Source organism: Gracilinanus agilis, chromosome 1 (genome assembly GCF_016433145.1).
Source record: "Gracilinanus agilis isolate LMUSP501 chromosome 1, AgileGrace, whole genome shotgun sequence".
NCBI lineage: Eukaryota > Metazoa > Chordata > Mammalia > Didelphimorphia > Didelphidae > Gracilinanus > Gracilinanus agilis.
Window position 1 is genome coordinate 749,257,054 of NC_058130.1, and position 12,003 is coordinate 749,269,056.

At 39.2% G+C, this 12,003-nt stretch overlaps 1 protein-coding gene across 1 annotated transcript in view; it reads right to left on the minus strand.

Annotated features, from left to right (window-relative positions):
- The window catches only part of TMEM132B (transmembrane protein 132B), a 421,888-nt gene that overhangs the window by 77,627 nt on the left and 332,258 nt on the right, over nucleotides 1-12,003 (minus strand). The window contains exon 6 of the mRNA XM_044685397.1: nucleotides 7,387-7,422. Within this exon, the coding sequence (XP_044541332.1) occupies nucleotides 7,387-7,422 (36 nt within the window). The remainder of the gene's footprint in view (nucleotides 1-7,386; nucleotides 7,423-12,003) is intronic.

A 12,003-nucleotide genomic window follows, 5' to 3' on the forward strand; every position in this document is an offset into this window, starting at 1 on the left:
GAAGAGAAGAGAAGAGAAGAGAAGAGAAGAGAAGAGAAGAGAAGAGAAGAGAAGAGAAGAGAAGAGAAGAGAAAGAGAAGAGAAGAGAAGAGAAGAGAAAGAGAAAGAGGAAGAGGAAGAAGGAGGAGGAGGAGGAGGAAGAGGAGGGAGTAGGAGGAAGAGGAGGAGGAGAAGAAAGAGGAGGAGAATTCAGTCAAATGAAAAGGTGGAAAAAAGACAAAGCCCACCTCTTTTATTACAAAACTAGACCATGGGCAGGGCACACTTCCAAGGGACAACACTGACAAGGCCTGGCATCCTTATCATCCATACTTTTAACTAGATCCAACTCTTTGTGACTCCATTTGGACTTTTCTTGACAAAGATACTGGAGGGGTTTGCCATTTTCTTATCCATCTCATTTTACAGATGAAGAAACTGAGGCAAAGAGAGTTAAGTGACTTGCCCAGGATCACATGGGCTTCTAGTCAGGAAGATGTCAGTTTGAGTCCAGCCTCAGCCACTTACTAGCCACTTACTAGCTGGGTGACTCTGGGCAAGTCTCTAAAACCTGTTTGTCTCAAAAAGAAAGGTAAAATCAGTGTGTTGATGTTTTTATTTTGGGATCTTGGTTACGTATGAGTGCTCTTACAATGATCAATACGGAAGTATGATTTGCATGATAATAAAAAGAAAATTGTTTTAGATACAAATTGTGTGGCTGTATGGAACATGTACTGGAGAAAAGTCCAGGTGCCTTATCCTACACAAGACATTTTGTCATCTTCCTAATTTTTTGTACCCTATAGAAAATCTTTTATATATACTTTGTCTATGCTTATTCCATTACTCCTTTTCTCCCCCCAGAAAAATGCAAATGCCTAGAAGGCAGAGAATGTTTTGTTTTTTTGTCTTTTTGTTCTCAGGAACTATTACATTATAGCCACTAAATAAATATTTGTGGAATTGAACCACACTGAACCTCAAGCATATACATTATTACTATTTCTGTCTAGCCCTTGGGAAAATGTAGAAATGGACAGATATGTCATGATCAAAGCACCAGGAGTCTTTGTGAAACCTGACTTTGCGCCTTCCTGGAACACCAATTTATTTCCTGGCTAGATAAAACTTGGGACAAAAGAAATACCTTAAAAGCAAATGCACTCAGGAGAAATGACGAAACTCGATAAATATCTTTCATCATCCAATATATGCTGCTTATCAGCTGTCAGATGAAGAGCCTCGAAGCTACATGTACCAGGGCATAGAGGCTTCCCAGCCACTTCATTGATCATGGCATCATATTTATATGCTGGAGAAATATACCAATGGGGAGGGAAGAAGGAGAAGTGAGTAGGAAAGAAGGGAGGTAATTTGTCATAGTCAATTTTACATCCTGAGGCTCTTCTCTGAAAATGTCAGCTCTGCCAACACCATCCATTCTATGGCTTGTGATCCTCTCCTCCTTCTCTTCTTCCTCCAGGCTTAGGGATTTGGGGTGCCTTGTGCAGGGATGGTGAGGTTCTCAGTGACAATGGCAACACTATCCTCCTTACAAATTTCTCTGCATGATGATTCACTGACCTCAAATTCTTCACAGAGGGGATGTCCTGGTTGCCACCGATGGCCCTTTTTCTCTTTCCCACTCTTTGCTGTCAACATAATTCAGAGCCTGTGACATTTTAACTCTTGTTCTCTCTGGTTTAATTTCCTGTTTCATCCCCAAATGTTCCTATTTACTTTTGTCAGGATCATCCTTTGAGCACAGGAAATGTGTTGTTTTATTTACTCTATGTCCTCTTCCCACATCGATGAGATCACAGTTCCATTGAAGTATTGAAGGATGCTTCTTTCTAAAATCCTTTTACTGCTCTCAAGCTTTCCCTTTTCCTCACTCTTTATTTATTTATCTGTTTTGGTTAGAGCTCATCTCTTCCCCTACTTCCTACCTTCCAAATGCTGGCAAAATGTTATCCTCAGGCAGATTGACTTAATTGCAGGGGTTCTTAATGAATTTGTAAAAAAAAATCTCTTGGTAATTGTATTTTAATATGGCTTCCTTTTATATATTTTATTTTTTGCATTTTGAGAAAGATCTACCAACAGTTACAGAGGTGCACAAGACACACCAGAACAAATCTCCCACATCTCTTCATTGTGGTTGCTGCCAGCTTTTATCCTTTTCAGTCTAGTCTCTCCCTTTCCAATCTATCTTCTACATAGCCTGTCAAACTGATTTTCCTAAAATGAAAGTGTAACAGTGTTACTCCTCTGCTCAACAAGCTCCAGCTGCTCCCTATTACCCCCAAGATGCAATATAAACTCCTTAGTTTGATACCAAAGCTCCTTTACAGCCTGGCTCCAGTCTGGTTTACCACCTTAATGCACAATATTCCCCTCCAACTAGCCAGACTGGCATTCTTGCTGTGGCTCAAACCCAGGAATCTGTCCCTGCCTCCAATCTTTGCCCTGGTTATTTCGAATGCCCAGAATGCACTCCCTCTCACACCAGCCTGATTCCCTTCTTTCAGATGTGCTCCACTGTTATGTCTCCCCTAAAGTGTAACGAGCAGAATGCTCCAGAGAGAATCTGACCGGGACAGAGTATGATAGGATTGTCCCCTCCCTAGTCTGGGATGTGATGCCTTTTATTTTATCTCAAGATTTTATTTGTTGCCATATGACACAATTGACACATTGAGCTTATGCTCCACTAGAAACCTCAATCCTTTTTTAAATGAACTACCGTCCAGGCATACCCTGTTCCCCGTCAATCTTAAACTGAAAAAGCTTAAAATTGATGTCTCAGATGAAGTGTAAAATTTGATGTTTATCTCTATTAAATTTCATCATTTTAGATTTGGCCTATTTTCTTAACCTATCTAGATATTTTTCTTTATCTATAAATTCTATAAATGCTGAACTGAAACAAAACCCAGGGGGGAAAAAGGATATTTGACAAGAAACTGTGACTCTTTGTCATGTATTACTTGTTTTTTTCTTTTTTAAATATATAATAACATCCCATACCTAACTTTCATATCTGTCTGATTCTACATCTATACTACATCGTTGAGTCAACAACATTTATTAAGCTCTTACAATGCACCGTGCCAGAATTCTTACATCTTTCGAAGCTACTTTTCCTTATTATGTTCTTAACCGTACAAATTGTTCTCCTGGTTCTTCTTTCTTCACTTCTCATCAGTTCATACAAGTCTTTCCACTCTTCCACATAATCATTCCTTTCACATTTCTTATTGGGCAGTCACCTTCCATTCCATTTATATGTCATATTTCATTCCCCCATTCCCTATTCCCCAGTCGATGAGTACTCTTAGTCTCCAGGTTTGATATAACAAAGAGAATTGCTCTAGCTATTGTTTTTACATATGGGCCCTTTATAAAAATTGCTTTGACCTCTCTAGGGTATATGTCTAATAGTGGTATTGCTGGGTCAAGGACTATGTATAGTTTAGTAATTTTGAGGTCGTGATTCCAAATTGCTTTCTGGAACGAACAGAATAATTCACAACTCTACCAACAACCTGTCTGCTTCTCTGAAAATCAGCCAATGATTTTCTTTTTATTTTTTCTTATCCTTGCCAATTTGCTGGTTATGAGGCAAACACTGAGTTACTTTAACTTGAATTTCAATAGTTATTGGTGATTTTGAGCACTTTTTTTTCATATGGTTGCCGATAGTTTGGGGTTTCTTCCTTCGAAAACTAATTTTATGCCCTTTGACGTCTTAAATATCGGGGAATGAATCTTGTTTTTATGAATATGAATTTGTTCCTTTTATATCTTAGATATGAGACCTTCATCAGAGAAACAAAGATTTTTCCTAGTTAACTGTTTCCTTTCTAATTTTAACTGTATTGGTTTTGTCACTGCAAAAACTTTTGAATTTCACATAATCAAAGTTGGCCAAAGTATCTTCTGTGATTTTATCTGTTCCTCTTTACAAAGAAGAAGCTGTTGAAAGAGTCGTTTGCTTTCCAGGGGTGATTTATAATTGAAGCAATCTAGTTTTCCTCAGGGACTGTAAGGTGGCTTAGTGAAGAGAGCACCAGGGCTTATAGTCAAGGAGACCTGAGTTCAAATTTGACCCCAGGCACTTAAAAGCTATATGACCTTGGGCAAATCACTTAATTCTGTTTGCCTCAGTTTCCTCATCTGTCAAATAAACTGGAGGAGGAAATGACAAATGTGTAAGTCGAAATTTTATATCCTTTAGACTTCATCTCCCAGAATTCTTACCTCACCCCAAACTTCTCTTTTCCTTTCTGTTTATGTGCATCTTTTATGTGATTGTATGTGAGTTTTGGGTAATGCCTCTCTAGCTCTCTCTCTTCCACGTGAGTGGGGTTGAGTGAGTGCTCCTGCTTTCTCTAGTTCTCTAGTTAAATATTAATAAATCTTTACAAATATTATACTTTGTAGGTATTGAATATTAATTTTAAAACCTACACAAACCATTCCATAATCTTTGCCAAGAAAATTCCAAATGGGAACACAAAATGTCAGACACATCTGAACAATAAAAACAGCAAATTTTTCCTCTATTGCTTCTCTCTTCCCCTTGTCCTACCCTCAGTTCAAGTTTTTACTTTTCCTTTCCTTTTAATTCCCCATTCATATCCTACCCTCTGATTTGGGAGTTTGTTTTGCTTATGATTACTCGCTCATCTCTCCTGCCCTGGCCTCAAAGCCTCTCATCCCCTCTTCCTGTCCTTGCCTATTTCCTCACTGAACTTAATATATTTCTACACTAAGCCGTGTGTGTGTGTTTGTGTGTGTGTGTGTGTGTGTGTGTGTGTATGTGTGTGTGTGTTCCAATGTGTATATTCAATCTTCCTTTGTATGATTAGGATGAATGTGATGCTCTTGGGGATACCCATTCCATTTACCCTTGTTAGGATTAAAATGATTTCAAGAGACTAATTTGGGGGTAAAAATAAAAGTTTATCGGTTATATCAGGTTTAATGGTTAAGCCAGCATCATAACCAATAAAGTGATATAGGTCTCCATGGCTTTCTCATGAACCAAGCTGGGTCAAGGCAACCTAATAAATAGATTTTTAGAAGCTCATTATTCAGCCCCTCTGTGGACAGTCCCAAGACATCTTTAATTTGTGAGAGCTGATTAAGAGGTGGTCCATCACCCTCTCCACCCATCCCCATCCCCACTGGTAGACAAGTCACACAGGTCAGAAAAGAATCTTTTGACTCCTTCATTCATTAACCAAATTCTGTTAAAAAGGAAGACATTTGCGGGGGGGATTCCCAAGAGCAAAGAAAATGCAAAAGGCAGCAGACTAGATGGTATCTCTGCCCCAGATCCAGACACAGGAATAGAATAATTCTCTCTAATATATAGGAATCCATATAGTATATGAAAAGCAAATTCTCACACCCTCTCCATGTATGCTTGCTTACACTTCATCTCATGGCCCCAGGATTATTGGAGATAGTTTCTTCTGCATCCACCTGCTTTCTTTCCAGTGTAGTTCCCCTTCCTTCCCACTTCTTTCTTCTCCTAAGACCATCAAAACAGAACAAAACTCCCCGCAGGCTTCCTGCCTGTCTTATTTAACTTTTACAATAACTCTTGAAAGGGCACATGTTTCTTCTCCCTCATTAGAATGTAAATAATCCATCAGAGTATAGTCCCATCCAAATGATCAAATGTAACTAACTACCTTTCTCTCTTTCTCTTGACTCCTGCATTTACATTTCAAAGTTTCTTTTGGAATATTGTATTCTAAGCTCTTCTCTTTTTTTCTGTGGCAGCTACCAAGTCTTGTGTGATCCTGAGTGTGGTTCTTTGGTGAGCGAATTCTTTATTTTCGACGGCTGATATATTTTTTAATTTGACTTGGAAGCATTACACTTTAGCTATCATGTTGCTGGGAATTTTCACTTTGTCGTTTCTTTCAGGAAGTAACTAGAAGATTCTATTTCCATTTTGCCCTCTGATTTTAATACATCTGGGCAATTTTCACTTATTATTTCTTGAAAATGGTATGCCGGCTTTCTGTGGGAAAGGGGAGTCTTGATTTTCAAGTTCTCTGCTGATTCTTAATTTATCTTTTCTTGAACTCCACTCTTGCATCACCAACTGCCTACTGTACATTTCAAACTAGACATCCTGAAACTATCCCAAGCTCATCATGTACAAAACTGAACTGATTAACTTCTTCACCAAAACTTGCCCTACTCCTGAATTTCCCTGTTTCTAATGAAGGTACCGTCATCCTTCCAGGCATCCAGTGACAACCTCACTGTCATCCTCAACTCCTCACTCATTCAGCACACATTTCCACTCACTATCAAATCTTGTCATTTGTACCTCCGCAAAATACCTCCCCATCCAGGACTGTGCTAGAGACAGGCTCTCGAGAGCCAACTGTTAAATTTTCAGTGTGAGCATTTTACACTTTGGGAATCTGCAAACCAACAAATGAGGACTTGATTTCTTTTTTGTTAGTTGTCTAGACTTTAAAAAGTGATGGAGAAAATGTTAATAATGCAAATTAAACTTAAACATGTGGTGCAAATTTTTTTTCCCTTTTTTATTTTTGAGAGCTAACTGTTAAGCATTTACCTACACTAACACTGTTTACATCTATCCTCTTCTCTCCCCTCTCACAGTTACCACTCAAACTCAGGCCTTAATCATGCCTTTCCTTGCAATAGCCTCTCATTTGGTCTCCTTGTCTCAAGACGAATACCATGCCAACCCATTCTCCACACAGCCTCCCAGGGGATTTCCCAAAAGCAACAGTCTGATGGTGTCATCTCCCCACAAAATGAATTTCAATAGATCTTTCTAACATCTAGGATCAAGTATAAACTCTTGGATTGGAGGTTTAAACCTCAATGTGCTAAGGCAAGGACACAGAGATGGAGGGCATGGAGGAGGGACAGTAGGAAGCTCAAATTGACGGGATCATTGAGTGTATGAAAGAGAATATGTGTGGAGAGGCTGGATAGGGAAGGTGAGATGAATTTGCATTGTCGAGGGGGTTAAACCTCAAATATAATTGTCATATGTAGATAGATAGATAGATAGATAGATAGATAGATAGATAGATAGATAGATAGCACAATTCATNTAGATAGATAGATAGATAGATAGATAGATAGATAGATAGATAGATAGCACAATTCATACTTCTCTGACACAAAGGGAAGGCCAAAAAAATTTATGTGGATTTTCCAGATCGTGAAAGTACCGCTAATCCCCAGGATGTGGTTACCTACATAAAATCTTTTGTTTGGCTTTTAAAGCCTTTTGTAACATGCCTCCTTCTTACCATCCAAATTCCTTACGCCTTCCTCATAATCTTCATTTACTCTTTTAATTAGTGATCATGGCCTCCTGACTATTCCTCATACAATGCAGTCTATCTCCAAACCTGTTATTTTCACTGGCTATCCTCAATACCAGGAATACTGTGGCCACCCTGGTTTCCTTCAAGATCCAATTAAAATTACCCTTTTTATAGAAACCTTTCCTGATTCCCTTTTTTGGTAGTCTTCCCTCTGTGGATTAGCTACATTTTATCCTGTTGTTCATACCTAATTGTTGGCATGCTGTGTCCTCCAATAAATTATGAGCTCCTTGAGAGCAAAGACTCTCTTTCACCTTTCTTTGTATCTATCTTTAGAGCTTAGCACAGTGTCTGGTACATAGTAAGTGCTTCATAAATGTCTACTGACTGGTTGACTGATTCACTTTGGCGGGATATAATTAACATCTTCTACTTCTTGCGAGATATGGGGATGCAATCATGTAGAGTCACTATAGGCTTAGGGGATGCCTATTCCAGAACTGGGCCACCAGTAACAAGGTAGCAATTTTTATCCTTACTAATTCCCCCACAGCTCTCTTCCCTTTCTTTCATGTTATTGGGAAGAAACAGTATTTGTTACTTTAATGGGATAGATTTGGGGAAAGAGGGCCATTGTAGATAATTGTCACTGTAGCAGAAGAGGATCCTAAGATAAACCCCTAGTTGAATGCCAAAATCCTACCTCTAGAAGAGGCTCAAGGGCCACACTCCCTAAAACTACTCCTTGACCCACACTCAATCTCTAAATCTATCCAGGTTAGGGTGGGCAAGCTGGCATTATAGGAGATATCTAGGGGGTGGCAAAACTCTCCCCTACCAATGTCCATCTATCAACCTATCCATCCAGCCATCTATCTATCCATCCATCTATCCATCTACTTATTCATCCATCTATCTATATATTCATCCATCTATGTATCCATCCATTTATCCATCCACCTATTCATCCATCTATTTATCTACCTATCCATCCGTCTATCTTTCCATCTGTTTAGCCAGCCATCCATCTATCCATACATTTATTCATCCATCTATTTATCTATCTATCCATCCATCTATGTATCCATCCTTCTATGTATCCATCCATTTATCCATCCATCCATTTATCTATCTATCCATCTATCTATCCTGCCATCTACGTATCCATCTACCTATTCATCTATCCATCCATCTATGTATCTGTCTGTATATCCATCCATCTATCTATCTGCAATGCCCACTTTGCCTCTACCCTCATATAGCTTATCCTACAGGAGACACCACTTTACATTGGTCTTTAAGATTTCCCAAGGTCACTCCCTGGCCCTCAGTTTCCTTTGCCCCTAGCTTATAAGCTGCATCAGGGCTGGTGGCTGTGGACAGCAAGCACATGGCCCTGGCAAGGAGGGAAGTCTTCATTTCCTGCGAATTGATTTTCGTTTTCATGCTGTCTCTGTTTGTTTGCAGTGAGATACGAAGCTTGCCTTTTCCTCCATTTCTATTTTTTTTCCCCACTCTCAGCCCCATTTTTGAAGTTAAACCTGGTGAGTACCAGGCCCATTAGACATCACTTGCTGAAACAACTCTATTAGCCACTCATGTTTTATGCAGCCTAGAGATGGGGGCCTATTGATTTAACTTGAAAGAGCACTTTCATGGGGGAGAGAGAAAGATTGGTTTTTTTCTGCAATTTGCTGCCTTTTTGTTGTATAATATCCCTTCGTCCCTGAAGGACCTATAGATTGGTAAGGGTCACCAATTTTTCAGAGCACTAATATACAATGCAGAACACGCATTTGGTCTTATTGATTCTACCAGAAGGGATATCTTCTTTAGTAGGGAAAAAAAGTTTCCTCCCTCATAGTGATGTTTTTTGCCTAGTTTTTTTTTTTCTGGCAAAATGGTATAATATGATTGCTGCAATCATGCTTTTTTCTTCTCTCTTAAGATCATCATACTTCCAGACTTTAGAAATTATCTAGACCTTTCCTTGTAATCTATTCTGATAAAGCAGCTAAATGGTATAGTGAATGACATTCTGGACTTCAAGCCAAAAAGATCTGAGTTCAAATCCTGCCTCAGATACTTACTTGTAGTATGTTTTTTTTTAATCTGTAGAAAAATTATGTAGAAAATGTAGGTAAGAGTAACACTTAGCTTCTACTGTTGTGATGAGGATCAAAGGAGATCATCTACATAGAGTGCTTTGCAAACCTTAAGGCACTAAGCACAGGCCTGGACTTAAGGAGGTGCTTGGTGAATACTTGGTAAGTTGAAGTTATTTATTCATTATTTATTTGAAAGTTTTTATTTATATTTATTATATTATTTGTATGAAATTATTCATTTTTATTCAACATTTTGCTATTGTTGTTGTTTAGACATTTCAGTTGTGATTAACTCTTCTTGGCCCCATTTGGGTTTTTTGGTGTGTTTTTTTGGTAAAGATACTGGAGTGGTTTGCCATTTCCTTCTCCAACTCATTTTTACAAATGAGGATACTGAGGCAAATAGGGTTAAATGCCTTGCCCAGTATCACACAGCTAGGAAATGTCGATGACTGGATTTGAACTCAAGTCTTACTGACGCCAGGCACTTTATCCACTGAGCCACTTAGCTGTCTACCAGTATATGGAGCCAGTAGTCAAAAGGCCTGGATTGAAGACCAACTCTACCATATGCTATCTTTGTGACCCTAGACAAGTCACTTAACCTCTTAGTGGTCCAGACTACTCTCCAGGACTCTCAGTTGCGAAGTATATCCTGATCTGCTTCAGTATAGAATGTTTTACCACCAGGACTTCCCTATACCAAGAATTTTCTCTCCCCCTCCACAGCTTGATCTATTTCTCAGAGGCAGAAATGGGGAAATGGGTGGATTGATGGATATGGAGTGAGAAAGTCCTCAGTTCAAATCTGGCCCCTCAGATATACTTCCTAGCTGTGTGACTGAGCAAATTACCTCTGAGACTCAGTTTCCTCATCTGCAAGCTGTAGAAAATAGTATCCACTTACTTCACAGTGTTGGGCCAATTGGGTGGCACAGTGGATAAAGCAGCAAGCCTGGAGCCAGGAAGACCTCTGACCTCAGACACTTATTAGCTGTGTGACCCTGAACAAGTCATTTAACCCTGTTTGCCTCAGTTTCCTCATCTATAAAATAACCTGGAGATAGAAATGGCAAATCACCCCAGGATCTCTGCCAAAGAAAACTCCAAATGAGATCGTGAGGAGTCAGACACAACTGAAAGCGACTGAACACCACCACCATCTCACAGGGGTGCTATAGGGATAAAATGGGATAATGTATGTATACATGTATGTTTGCTATGCACGTGTGCATAAATATGTGTGTATTCACATATGTGTACCTCTATGTCACTTAGCAAACTTTGAAATGTTACATATTGGCAGGAGTAGAAGAATGATAGAATGTGAAAATATCTAGAAAGCTCTTCGCACAGTGCCTGGCACACAGTAGGCACTTAATGACTGTTGAAATCACGATGAGGATGTCTAAAGGCTCTATAATTGTGTCAGTGTTGGGAACTCCCTTTACCAAGCAAATAAGACCAAAGAGAACTTAACTATGATTTAGCAAATTCGTCACAGGACTGTAAGGATAAGGGGCAAGATTTGAACCCAGATCTTTCTGACTCCAAGAGATCTCTACCATCTCATTTTGCAGACTAAAAAAATGAAGCCCATAGCGGATGTAAACTGAGGTCCTACAGCTCATAGTGAGCTTTCATTTTAATTGTATTGAAATTTAAACCATGCGTTATAGAATAATGTCATGAGATGAATGCCAGATTTAGAGGCAGAGAAAGTGAGTGGAATTCCTGATTCTCCTGGCTACATGGCAAATCCACTCTCTCCTCTGGGGGTCTCTTTCTCAGCTATAAAGAAGGGGGCTGGATTTCACAAGCTCCCAGCTACCCTCTAAAACTAGATCTTTGAATCTATAATTCCATGTCTCTGAATCCAAAGCTCTTTCTAAATAATAATAATAACAATAACAATAATAATAAGTATTTATATAGGACTTTAAGACTTGCAGAGAACATTTAGATATTATCCTATTTGATCCTCATGGCCATGGTGAGGCAGGTGCTATTATTATGCCCATTTTACAGATGAGGAAACTGAGACTGAGAGAGTTTAAAGTGGTAGTGGCTTGCCCATCATCATACAGTTAGTACATGTTGGAAGCTTCCTGACTGGATTTACTACCCCATCCACCCAGGGGCCTCATATCTTTTATCAAATTAATTAAACATTCAATAAGCTCCATCTATGAGTAGAACTCAGTCCTGTGCAGGTGGTGAGATACAAAAATTCAGCAAGACAGAGTCCCTGCTCCTATGGAGATGACATTCTAGTAGGTATATAGGACACAGACAAAACAATACATGGGACAGGCAAAATATGCGATAAACGACATGCCCTGGTGAATAAATAGCCAGTCATGGAGGTAGGAAAGACAGAGTTCAAGCCTCATATTGGATCTGTCACCCTTAATCTCTCAATGACTCTCAGGCAACTCCCTAAATCTATAAATTATGGAAGGGTTGAGTATCTAAATTGGTATAATTTGCATACTAGGTGTTTTTCCAAGGGAAGGAAGGAAAGGAAGGAAGGAAGGAAGGAAGGAAGGAAGGAAGGGAAGGAGGGAAGAAGG